The 12,936-nt window shown below is 36.8% G+C and overlaps 1 protein-coding gene across 1 annotated transcript in view; it reads left to right on the forward strand.

Moving 5' to 3' along the window:
• GABRG3 (gamma-aminobutyric acid type A receptor subunit gamma3) overlaps positions 1-12,936 on the forward strand; it is a gene marked incomplete at both ends in the record, with an annotated part of 295,475 nt that overhangs the window by 149,114 nt on the left and 133,425 nt on the right. The window contains 2 exons of the mRNA XM_079546921.1: positions 10,280-10,500; positions 12,586-12,668. Of these exons, the coding sequence (XP_079403047.1) occupies positions 10,280-10,500; positions 12,586-12,668 (304 nt within the window). The remainder of the gene's footprint in view (positions 1-10,279; positions 10,501-12,585; positions 12,669-12,936) is intronic.

Here is a 12,936-nt window from a genome sequence, read left to right on the forward strand (position 1 = left end):
TTAATTCTAGTTACCCACCTAGTGCTGGGCACGGAGCATCAGGCATGCCTCTGTTATCACCTGTGTGTGCTGCCAACTTCATTTCTAGTTAGATCACACTGAGATGAAGTTGTTTTTTTTCCTATAAGAAATGCACCACTATTAATCTCCTTTTATTGGTGAGAGTATAACTACTTCACAAGCAGTAGCAGAATTACTGATTGTTCTTTCAAATATGTTGTAAAATTGTACTCTAGTGCCAGTTATTAATCCCGCAGTGCAAGAACAGATGCTCAGGTGGGAAGCAGATTTGAACTGTGGAAGGGAGTGAGTTTATTTTACACATCATTACATTACTATGTGTCATTTTCCCTAATAAGATTTGCGAGATGGATCTTACAATTTTTTTTTTTTTTTAGATTTTTTCACATTTTTTTTTCTGATAATATCAGGTATTGAAAATTTCTAGTAAACCTCTTTTGAATTTCTCCAAGTGGGGATTGTTAGATTTGGTGAGTGTAAGGGGAATGTGCTTGTGTAAAACTGATAGGAACAGTCTGGACTCCTGAAATTGTTGTCATTGAATGTTGAATTGTTGCCTGTCATTGAATGGCCCAGTGAATGGCAATCAGACATCTGCTATTTCATCTGGTGTCACTTTTCTCCCCCAGACTAGCAACAGTGAAGAATTACCAATGTCAATAACTGGTTTAATATGAGTCTTGTATCAGAAAAGAGTGTACTGAAATATAGGGGAGTTGGAATTTGATCAAATTTTGCTTGAAATTAGGAGCTTAAATGGAAATAGAGATATTCTGAGTATCAAAACCACTGAACACAAGAGGGCTTGAAAGGAAGCATGACGTTGCTGAGTGGAGCCCAAGGTTTACCTTGGAACAGCCCACAAAACCAAGCAAACAAACAAACAAACAAACAACAACAACAAAAACTGCCCAAGAAACAAAGACACTAAGGTGGGCGGATAGGCCTTAAAATACTTTCTCTGTGCTTGTGTTTGAAGCCTAGACAAATCCTGAAGCCATTTGGCTCCTTTATTTCTTTCTGAATAGCTGAGCTGTAAGGTGGACACTTGGATACTGTAGTAGAGTAGTACATATGTTCTTCAGATATGACACAGCCTCAGGACATACCCTAAATATGACTCTGGAAGGAGATGGTTGGAACATGACAACTGATTTTGACACCTCTCTCTTCACAAAGTGCTCCCTATAAGTTCTTCTCTCGCTTGTGATTCTGCAAGAGATCTTCTCTGTACCTGCTTCACCAAGATAGATGTCTTTACATCACTGGCCTGTCTCCCATTCCTTTACAGCAGCTCTTGTACTGAGGGACAGTACACATAAAAACATTATGCTGCTTTTCTTAGTTGCCAGTGGCAATAAACGATACTTCAAAATGCTCTCCCACTTTCTTGGTCAAAAGGCCCACTCTCCATCACTAAAACAAACATTTTAACTGAGGCTACTTGCATAAGGTATTGTTGTTCACCGTCTCCGAGAGTACATTTATTTTCATGAACAGGGATGTTTAGCTTCTGTTTTGAATAAACTAATACTTCAAATTATGACTGTAAAGTTGATACATCTGTTGTTGTAATATTTGAAAAATATTGAGTATCTTTATAATTTGCTTTATGATTTTTTGGATATCAAATATACTCAGGAGACTTTAATATTGTACTTCATTATTTTAAGTGCAGTCATTAATGTTTATTCACAGACTAATCTTTTTTTGTTTATTCTATTCAGTGATTTGATTTTTATTTCTTTACTGTTTGCGCAGAAGTCAAGTTAGTCCATGTGCATTTGCATTACTAAATTCTCATTAGTTCGAAAGAAACCATGGTTTCTTTCCACATAGAATTAAGCTTTTAGAATCTCTCTCTCTGTCCCTCTGTCTGCTCTCTTTGTAAAGCCTTAAATTACAAGTCAGAGAGGGCATAGTATTTTGTGAAATTCAATAATACCGTTTCTACCTACAGCAATTTCCTTAGGAGTGACTGATTACCAATTTGAATTATACTTACCACACATACAGTGACCAAAAGTCTTCTCTCTGCATCTGTTACCCCACTTTTATTTCCTCTCTGTCTTCCTTGTATCTTTCGGATAGCTCTTATTCTAAATTAACCAGGTTTAAGTACAGATGGTTCAGAGCCATCAAAGACAGGGCTTATCATCAGATCCTGCTCGCAACAGGTAATGAACCCCAGCCCTCTTCACACCCTCCTTGTAAGTGCAACTGTCGAGATCATAGCAATCAGGATACTTTGGAAATGCTCTATGAGAAAAAGAGATGAGCAGAAGAGTCCCAGAATGAAATGATCAGCAAGAATATTCAGCAAGAGTGTTGACTCTTCCGCTAAAAGTGAGGTGAAAAGAATAGACTTATAACTGTTTTTCTAAAACAAGTAGTATTTGTTCTAATGTCATGCTGTGTTTGAGATTGCTGCATGGTTGGTTGAACCAGATGTGGTAATCCATCAGTGAGTGGGGAGGAGTAGGCATGGGGGAATTTATGGAAATGGGCCATGACAAGCATCTCTGGGTCTTCCTTCTATTGGGTGTCAGAAGTTACCTATAATACAGAGGATTGGAGCTAGGCTACAATGAGCCAGAATAGGTACAGGGACAGAGATAAGTGTTTCCTCAGGGAGAGAAAATGCAACATGATTTTTCTTTATTGTATTTTTTTGTTTTTAGTGTGAGGTTAGCTGTCTTTCATCCTGTAGAATAGCAAGAAATCAATGAAGTAATACTCTAAACCAGAGGGCAACACTAGAGTGAGAAAGGTGAGCTTCCATTCTCCTTGCTCCAAGATGCCAGCTAAGGCTGTGGTTTTATTATTATTTTTTTGTACTCAAAGCGTTCAGCTATGAAATATTTTTCCAATGTTAACCTGAATAGTCCTTATATCCCTGGTGACAATCTGAATGTTGACTTTGCTCCTATCACTGCAAATTCTCCATGTAACAGTCATGCTTATTGCTTTATGAAAGTGTCAAAGCAAGTTCTCCCACAGGAGCAATTTATTCAAAATATTTCTAACAAAACAAAAAAAGAAAAAGTTTGGAAAGTTCTCAGAAGTACATATGTTTTGCTGCCACTGTAAAACTAATCATTTTGGATTTTTTGTTTCTGTTGTTTATATGTTTATTTTGGGCATCTTTAGAAGATGCATCTAGTACCTAGATCTAAACTTAGGTTAAGAGAAAAGCTTAGAAGTAGAGAAGCATTTCCTGAGCTCTTCCATCTCTCAGAGCTTGTTAATAGTAAGACAAAGAGTTGGGGGTGGAGTAAAAATAAAGAAATGTAATATAGGATGGTGAAGAGTAGGAAGGTGAAACATGATGTTCTGTCCCTGAGCCCCTGAAACCCACTGTTGCAGGTTGTGTACATATTCAGCTCCTGAGCAATCTCCAAAAACTTGACAGCCCTGCACTGGTAGAGATACTTTGGGACAAATTGCTTGTGAAACTAATACTTCACCTATCCCAGGTGGCACACAAAGCTAAGTGAACTTTAAGGACACGTGTAAGGATTGTTGTCTTCACAGAGGCTTGTGTTTTATTGAAGAGATAAAAAAGAATTTTGAATACAGGCTACCAACAAAATATGCTATTAATTTTACCTTATACATTTTCTTTATTTCAGGGAATATTTCTTCTTTCACTCATTTGCCACACAACTAAAAAAAAGGCTGAATTAGTCACATGAACCTTTGCAGGATAATATTTGCCAATTTAGTTTAAACTTCTCTATCAGCAATCAAATGGGCCGGACAAAATATTCTTTAATTTAAAATGGACTTCAAACCATAGGAAGACTGCCTTCTCCTAACATTCTTCAAGTGGACTTGAAGACAAATGGCAGACTAAATAAACAGACAGCATGGGTGTCACTTGAATGTCTAGTACTTTTCCTATAAAATAAAGTATCTCAAAGCCTTGTTTTTGTACTTTTAATTCAGTCATAGAATCACAGAATGTCCTGGGTTGAAAAGGACCACAATGACCATCTAGTTTCAACCCCCTGCTATGTGCAGGGTCACCAATCACCAGACCAGGCTGCCCAGAGCCACATGCAGCCTGGCCTTGAATGCCTCCAGGGATGGGGCATCCACAGCCTCCTTGGGCAACCTGTTCCAGTGCGTCAATTTTGGCAAGAGCATATTAAAAAAAAATCTGAAAGTGTTTGGTTGTGTGCTGTGTCTGAGTAAAGAGAGAGGGAAGCTCCCACCTTTCAAAGGTTTTGCTCTGCTCTGAGGCTGGTGTGGCCTGCTGGGAGGACAGCAGAGCCATGTTGTTGCATGAAAAAGAAACAAATTTCTGCAAAGGACAAGGACTCAGTGAGGAGTTCAGAGAACTGAGGCAAAAATGACCTCGAATTATACACTGAGGCTACAGCTGTGAATGATCCAACCAGGCTGATCTAAAGAAGTGGAAATGAGTGACAAAAGTTACAAGCACTCCCTGTCACAGAAGACTGAATTTGGTTTGTTCTGTCTGCTGTTTCTGTAGAGTATTTTTAAAGTGCTCTGTTTGTTTGAACTATGAAGTTTCATTTCTCTCCTGCTTCCCTGAATAAACCTATCTGTAATTTTCTGTATTATTGCTTGAACATAGTGCTCTACCACTTGAGGTGTTTTTTTTTAAGCATACTTCATACAGAATAGTTTGAAATTAAATGTAAAAAAAAAAAAGCTCAGTGATTTACAGAACAATTTAAGGCTAACAAATAGGATCAGCCACAAGTCAACCTTTTTGGTAACTAAAGGTGATTTTATCTTTTATACAGTTTATTGGGCTAATTTCAAGCCAATGGAATAGTGTGTGCAGTGTTTTGATACATTATACAAGGGGGATGGAGGGTACAAAATGATCATAATCTAAATTAGACTATAATTATTTAGGTTTTTTTTAGCTGATTGCGTACCAGCCTTGTAGAAATCTCAGTAATAGTTTTAATCAGAGGTAATCCTTCAACAAACAAAATATAGCCTCAACAATAAAAAACAAACAAAGCAACAAAAAATTTTTGGAGGAATTAGAGAAACTATTAGAATGGATCCGGAAAAAAACAGCAATAGCTATGAAGCCAGAAGCAAATGAAATAATAAGCAAATTTAGGCTTGTGGTGCTGGTGCATTTTCTGACAGGCAGTAGTAAGACCTGGAAAGCATCATGCAGGAAATTTTAATATGTCTTCAAAGAACAAGGCTCCTGACACTGTTCGTGTTACTGATAGAATTGTGAAAATACAGAAAATGAGAAGGCTGCAGCAGAAGCAGCAAAGGCATACCATACTATTATCTATAGCCATCCAAAGAGATCATCTTATTGTGACAGCCAATTAAATGGTATTTTCCAGGATTAACCCACGTTTTGGTAGGAGAGAAGCTTCATTTAATGCCAACATATGTTATCTCCTCTTTTGACTGAGAAAAAATTGACAACTTGGTTGAAAACAAAGTATTTTTCTCTGTGACTACAGGTACCTCAAACCATAACACTTTCAAGATGTTTCCAATCATTAATCATTCCGGCACAGTTGGAGGGCAAATCATTTACTGCTGGCTTGATTTTTAAGGGACTAATTAAACCATGCTAAAAATATTTGAAAATGTGAAAAAAAATGATAAAAACAAATAGATTGAACCCCGACTGTGTGTCACTATTTGTGGCTGGTAATACTGCTGTTGCTTTTGGGTTATGTCACGCTCTGTAGACAAATCAGTAGAAAGAAAGAAAGAAAAGTTGTTTCTAGCTTACTGCTCTGTTCACCACAAGGCCAGAAAAACATACTTTAATTAAATCATCATATGATTTGGAAAAAAACTCAGACTCTCTTTCTAATTATCTCATTAAGTCATCTTTCTCAACAAAAGTTTCAGACTGAGAAGAGAGCTTGTAAAGGACAGAAGGAGCACAGAAGGAGCACTTGAAAGGACAGAAATGTTCTCCATGAAATGATTGCTTGTATGCAACAAAGGTGAAAGGATCGTGTTTTCTTGGTTTTAGAAGTTACTTATGGAAATTAAGTGAGTGTTGTCAAACACCTATGTTCAAATCCCATTTTCAAAGATAATCTTGTTGGGTGATAGAGATTTTCATGCCAACATACATTGCTTTTAGATTGTACCGAACGTACAAAGAGGAAAATTTGAAATTTCTTAAAAATTTCTTGAAAATTGAAATATTCTTAAAAGGTCTGAAGTTGTGTACGTATCTATTTGGCTGAGTGTTTCTGTGTATCACTAGTTTTCTATTGGGAAATATTGTTATATTCTAGTCTCACCTTCTTGCTCTTCCAATTTCTTTAATGTACCGTCGTGAACACAGCACCGAAAAGAAAATGTTTTTTATACAGTTGGGCAGTTTGAGAAACTCTGCTTCAAACATATTCCATTTTTATGAAGTTTGTAAGTGTAAGAAATTTAAATTACACATGTAATGTGCTCTACAAATCTACTTTTGATAAGCCAAACATAATGAAATCTATTAAAGCTGATAATGTCTTTTTCTGTCAATGCTTTTAAGTTTATAACTGAATTTTGCGTCAGAGAAATTTTATTTCAGAAATAAATAAGAAATAAGATTTCCATAAAATTTTCCTTCATGTGAACATGTAGGTCCATTTTTCACTATAGAGTTGCCTCTTACTTCTTTTCAAGGAGGATGTCTGTTCAGAAGTGTGGCTGCTAGGGAGCATAGCTACAGTTAGTATATCCAGATAAATGTGAATACAACAGGAAAAATCTTGAGTCTGTTCTGGTGGCATGACAAACTGCCTGCAAGACAAGAAAACATGGTGGCAGAACACTTTCCTGTATTTGAACCTGGCATCATTTTTTGAAGAATGCAATTTCGCCTTTCTGCAACTGAGAGGCTGAAAATGTTTATTTTAAATTCTTCTTGTGTACGTTGTAATAATCGGAGATGGCTAAGAGAACAAACAAACAAAAAAAAAAACAGGTAAAGAAAGAATCGGATATTAGCACTAGTCCTGGTGTCTTGGTAGAACGTAAGGAACATTATTAGAGCTTTAGGATGTAGCTTCAACTGAGGCCTCTTTTCATTGAAACCTTGGTGTCTTGCCTGGATACTCCAGCGCAACCACTGACTTTCACGAAGATCTTTCATTGAACATAGGCATTCATCTAAATGGTAGGTATTATATAGCAAAGGAAAAGCGTTATTTTGTACATTCTATCCTATCCTATCCTGTTTTATTTTTAAGTTGTGTGTGAGACCAACAAAGGAACCTTTGTTCTGTCAGTTTCTGTTGGGCACTGTGTTTGAGATCACTGTGCTAGCTTTGTGCAAAGCAGCATATAGAAGCTTTTGACTTCACTGAGAATTGAGTGTCTGTTTTCAGTGAAGATAAAGGTAATTTTGCTGTAGTGTGCATAGAGCTAGCTCTACTAGAAGTGAAGAACTGAGTTTCAACTTAGAAACTAACCTCAGTCTCTTCCTTGTAGTATGAATATATAATATTGTACCCCACTGTTTGCTCAGTTGAAAACTGAAGCAACTGCAAAGACTGGTATAAAGGATGTACTGATCCAAGATCTCCTAAAAAGAATTAATGGAGAGAATATAAACGATGAAATTGAAATTCAGATATTAGATGGAAACGTGCTTATTTTTACTGAAAAAAATTGTTTTGTAGGGGCAAAATTTTTGTTCATTCTCATTCAATGTTGTAAGTACTTAAAAAATAGAGGTAAAGTGTTGAAAAAGTAAATGCTTTACTTTCAAACTTTCGTTGGCTTTCCTATTTAAAGTATCACTTTGCTTTTCACGACCTATGTTTTTAAAAAGAAAAGCGTATTTTTAACAGACTAACTCACTCAGAAGATCTGTGAATCTTTTAATTTGAGCTGTAACATTTTTATTACAGTGAACAAACCTACAGTAGCTCTTTGAGGAGATATTTGGACTAACGGTCATTTCTGAGGTGTTCTAACTGTGATAATAAATGATGGAAAAGCAAAGTGGATGCTAAACAGTGGTGTTAGAGCAGCCCTGCTTCTAGGCTAATGTAATCTGTTTCTCAGACTGAGTACTGTACTTCGAAGGAATCCACAGAGTGGTACTTGCACTGCTTCTGGTGCCCAATGTGCTCAGATCAGATCTACCTGCAGTACCTTCTCAGGACACTTCTCAAGGGCTTTCTTTCCTTCAGAGAGAGTGAAATCCTGAATATCCTAAATCCTAAAATTCAAAATTCCATTAAATATGTACAATTTACCAGAAGGGAATTATGACTTCTTCTATATTTAGTAAACATTTGACAGTCAAAATAAAGCATTCATATAAAATAACCTCAAATATGAATATTATGCAAAAGCTTGTCCTGTGAAAAGACAGCACCATCATTAGCCAGCTGTATACAAATGATCTTTGATTCTATAAATGTTGATTCCCACATGTGAGCTAAGAAAAGCTGTTCTATTCACTCAGCATTTGGAGAAACCCACAGACATATCTGGCGTATGCCTTACTGTACAAGCTGAGCGTGTCAAAGTAACTCCTGTCACTGGTCTTTCAAGGATAAAATGATAGAGAGTTCAGTGTAATAAAACAAGATCAGAATTCTGGGTACCAATAAAGATGTGCTCTGTGTAGTATATTGCATCCTTTAGGTGTGTGACGATATCTCATCTCATTGAGATGAAAGAAGAGTCTCTTCAGATTTAAATCTGTCAGCTTCACCGAGAAAATAAAGCTAATACAATGAAAAATAGCAGTGAGATAGGCTATGAAGAAAACTGGTCCTTAATTCCTTTGATGCCTTGGCTTTAATTCCTAAGGTGATTGATGGATAAATGCTAGCACCACTTCTTCACCTATTGATCATTTGCCATTTAGAGATGAGAGGCCCCGAGCATGTTTAGAACCAGGATTACAGTGTCTGTGAATTAGGTTTCCTGGTGTTACAGCATCAGCTCTGGAAGAATGGCCTGCCAATAATTTAATAGAGCAGGGGAACCAGATGCTTTTAGCAAAAATGCTCTCCTCAGTTCAGACTATAGGTTCTTCTCTCTATAAATAATGTAGAATGCCGTTGGTTTAGTAGCATTTATTTTTACAATAGGGAATCTACTAAATGAGAAACCTGGGAAGTGAAAAATGAAAAAGCAATAAAAACAAGTTCAGAGTGATCAAAAGTAAAGACGTTCTAGAGAGCCTAAATTCCGCACTGTTTAGATCTACCAAGAGTGCATGTACCAGGTGACCTAAGGAGTTTACTTCCCCCGATCTACTCAGCCCTGCATTCACCTGCATGGCAGAGCACACACTTTGTGTCCTATGAGCAAATGCCATCCCTGTGGTGGATGCAGGCCCCCTGCAACACTGAGAGGGTCTTTTGTGGCATGACCAGGTGTTTGCACAGGATTCACAGGTAGAGCAATCTGGAAGCAGGACAGGAAACATAAGGCAGGCAAATGCAAATGTGAGCTTTCCTGGCTTCAGATCACCAGAGATCATGGTCCGAAAGCTGTTAAAAAACACAGCTTATTCTATGGATTATTAAATGCATATACCAGTGTGTTTCTATGTTCACCTACATAGCTTTGAATGTACATCTATCTGTATTTTAATTTCTGCATTATTATACCTGGTGTGCTTACTTAGTAACAAAACAGGAAACATGGAGTGAAAGAAAGGATGAGATTAATGTAATGCAATTAGTATACTCAGGGCAGAAAGTTAGTGATTGCACAGCTCTTAGCACTTGAAGTACATGAGGTGCCTTTAATGATAAAAACAATTTTGAATTCTGCTGTAAAAGTGTGGTTGAATAGTTGGGAAGAAAGAGAATTGTTAGTTTATTGAATTTGCCCACAAAACAAACCAACAAAAAAATGTGCTGCAAAAATCAGGGGAATTTGCCATTCCTCAACTTACTTGTGTTGTTCATTTTTCACACCTTTCATCGTTCTGACCTATGACAGAGATGTCTCTACAAATTGTATCTTGTAGTTGTCTTTTCAGATACAATGGAAAAGAATGTGCTAGTGCCAAAATTAAATGAGAAACCTAGGTTCAAAGTAAGGGAGGTGTTTAGCCTGTCTTCAGAAGTAACTGGAAAAATAAATAAATAAATAGTAAGAATAAATCAATTGTATCAGGGAAAAAAAAAAAAAAGAAAGAAAACATAGCTCCATTGGCCTGAATGTATCCTGTTCCACATCTGGATAGACTTTATCGAAGACCAAATGTAGTGAGATGTATAGAACTGATTTCAATTTGCATATCATGCTTTCATTGCAGGAATATCAAATTGATATATTTTTTGCTCAGACGTGGACAGACAGCCGTCTTCGCTTCAACAGCACCATGAAAATTCTGACTCTAAACAGCAATATGGTTGGTTTGATCTGGATCCCAGATACAATATTTCGGAACTCCAAGACAGCAGAAGCACACTGGATCACCACCCCAAACCAGCTCCTCCGGATATGGAATGATGGCAAGATCCTGTACACCCTCAGGTGAACATTCAGCATGCTTCTTGCATTTTTGGATCTGGAGTAATTTCCTTGTTCTCCTCTGCTGCTTGATTCCTGATGTTTACCTGACATTGCTTGATAAAGAGTGAAATATTCCAGTATAAACACTGCAGAGTTTAAGCAAAGTCTCATCTTTCTGAAAAAGAAACTGAATCTAGGAAACAAGTCTATCTAAATTGTGGAATTCAGGTTCTTATATTAGGATTTTTAATAAAACTGGAGCCATGTAGTTCCATAAAACCTGCCAGAAACCTTTCTGATCAGAGTTAGCTGCAGAACCAGATAAAATATTTCCAGATTCATGATAGTGTCAGTACTTGATTCTTCAAATAAGTCACACTGAAAGATAGTCTGTCACATCTCATCAAAGTGTGAATCGCTGGAGGAAAAGCTTTTAGAATTTTTCTTATCTTCATAATACCATCAACTACATGGTATTAGAAATAATGTATAAATTTGCATAAAAAGAGCCTGTGGAAATCAAAATATGTTTATTTATTGAAGAGATGAATTACTCAGAAGTGAGTTCTACCATAAGCCAAACTCCACAGGGCAGTTTTTCAGAAACATGGCTTTGACGCTACATTTTCTGCACTGATTGTTCTCAGCATTGTGGTTGCTCTTCTGATTGCAGTTGGGCTCCAGTAGCAAGTCCTTCAGAAACAGTAGTGAGTAAGTTGAACGATTGGAAATGCTACTGAAGTTTTTATTGCCTTTCCCTTCATAGGCTTGCTCCGTGGTGACAGAGCTCTTACTTATTTCTGTTGACAACTTTAATCACCTCTTCTCTTTTTTTTCTTTTTTCTTTTCTGTAGTTTTATTTCAGTTCTTCAGAGCAAGTTGTGTCTCCTTAATATTTGTTAGACTTACATACTTACGTAAAAAACTGTTTGTCATACGAGCTGCAAAATTTCCCTAAATCAGGTAAAATAAATGAATAATGTTTGACCAAATGGGTTGTCAGATTGGGTATTTTTTTAAGTGAGAAACTGCTAGAAAGATCATTGATCACTCTATAATTAAGAAACAAGTAATTTGTCTGACTTTGGTGACCACACAGAATCAGCATGGCATGGAACCAGTAACTGCATGTCTAGGTTCTATGCAGTTTTGATAAATATTCTGCATTCAGGAGAAGGTGCCATTCTGTGTATAAGGCTCAGACAGGCTTATTTCCTCTTCCTCCTCTTGCCTGCCTACTTTCAGGTGTTAATCTTTCTGTAACACTCTGAATTTTATTCTACAATCAGTTTAAAAACAGAAGTTCCATTTAAGTGACCTTTTGCAGCACAGAAGTTTTCTCTGAGCCACACTAAATCTCATATGCAATTTTTCCCAATCCAGTTTGTTAGCTTTTGAATATTAAATAAAAATAGAAAATAAAAACAAAGCGCCAAGAACTGAAAAGACCTGTCTTTCACACATGCGTAATTTCTGACATGCATGTAATGTCTTTTTCCTGAAAAACACTCAACAATAAACTAGCCCTTAAAGCAAAATGCTTGTGTAAATAGATTCACTTCGCAGTGTTTAAGATTGAAGATCATCCAACAGTCAGTTTTAAATCAAGTCCACACATAGTGTCCTTTGTGCTAGGATATCTCATAAAAGAAGCTTTCAAGTGGGACTGTAGAGATATCTTGTAGGTTTTTGAGAAGTATTCCAAAACAACTGAACAGATTTTAACTTCACACTGTAAGCAAATGAAGAGAGGGTTCCCTATAAGATTCTTTATTAAATTTTAATTTTGTGGAATTACATACGCACACATCATCTGTTTTGCTGCCAGCTGATTCCATCCCGTTTTGTTTAATGATTGTCTCAAGAAAAACATATGCACAGATTTCTTTAGATCAGAAAACTCTTAATCACATTTTTGAAATTATTTTTGTTTCCCGATAGTTGCTATTGTTTTGGATTCAGCATAAGGAGCCTTTGGATGATCTGCATTTTAGCTTTTCAGGCCTTATAGGTATCAAAGCTCTTGCATGACCACCTAAAGTTGCTCAGCCTCCTCCTCTGTTCATGCTGCTGAGGTGCAGTGACAGACACCTGGTTTCTCTACAGGCTTACCATCAATGCTGAGTGCCAGCTGCAGCTACACAATTTCCCAATGGATGAACACTCATGTCCACTGATATTCTCAAGCTGTAAGTACTGTTTTTACACTTCATTTCATTGTAGTTTGTGAGCAGCATGTAGAGGTATGAGATTATTTTTTATTTCTGACAGCTTTTTCTACCATTCTGCAACAGGTCCAGGAAGCTTAGGTTTGCTTAAACACTCAGGGGATTTCTTTTCCTCCCTAGCATTCCTGGTAGAGAGATTTATGCCATGAAGATATCTATGGATTTACTCTATTATTCTTTGCCAGAAACAGCCTTAATCAGTTGATTAATCAGTCACACTTTAACAAGA

The sequence above is a fragment of the Tetrao urogallus genome, assembly GCF_951394365.1.
Source record: "Tetrao urogallus genome assembly, chromosome: 1".
NCBI classification, from domain to species: Eukaryota; Metazoa; Chordata; class Aves; order Galliformes; family Phasianidae; genus Tetrao; species Tetrao urogallus.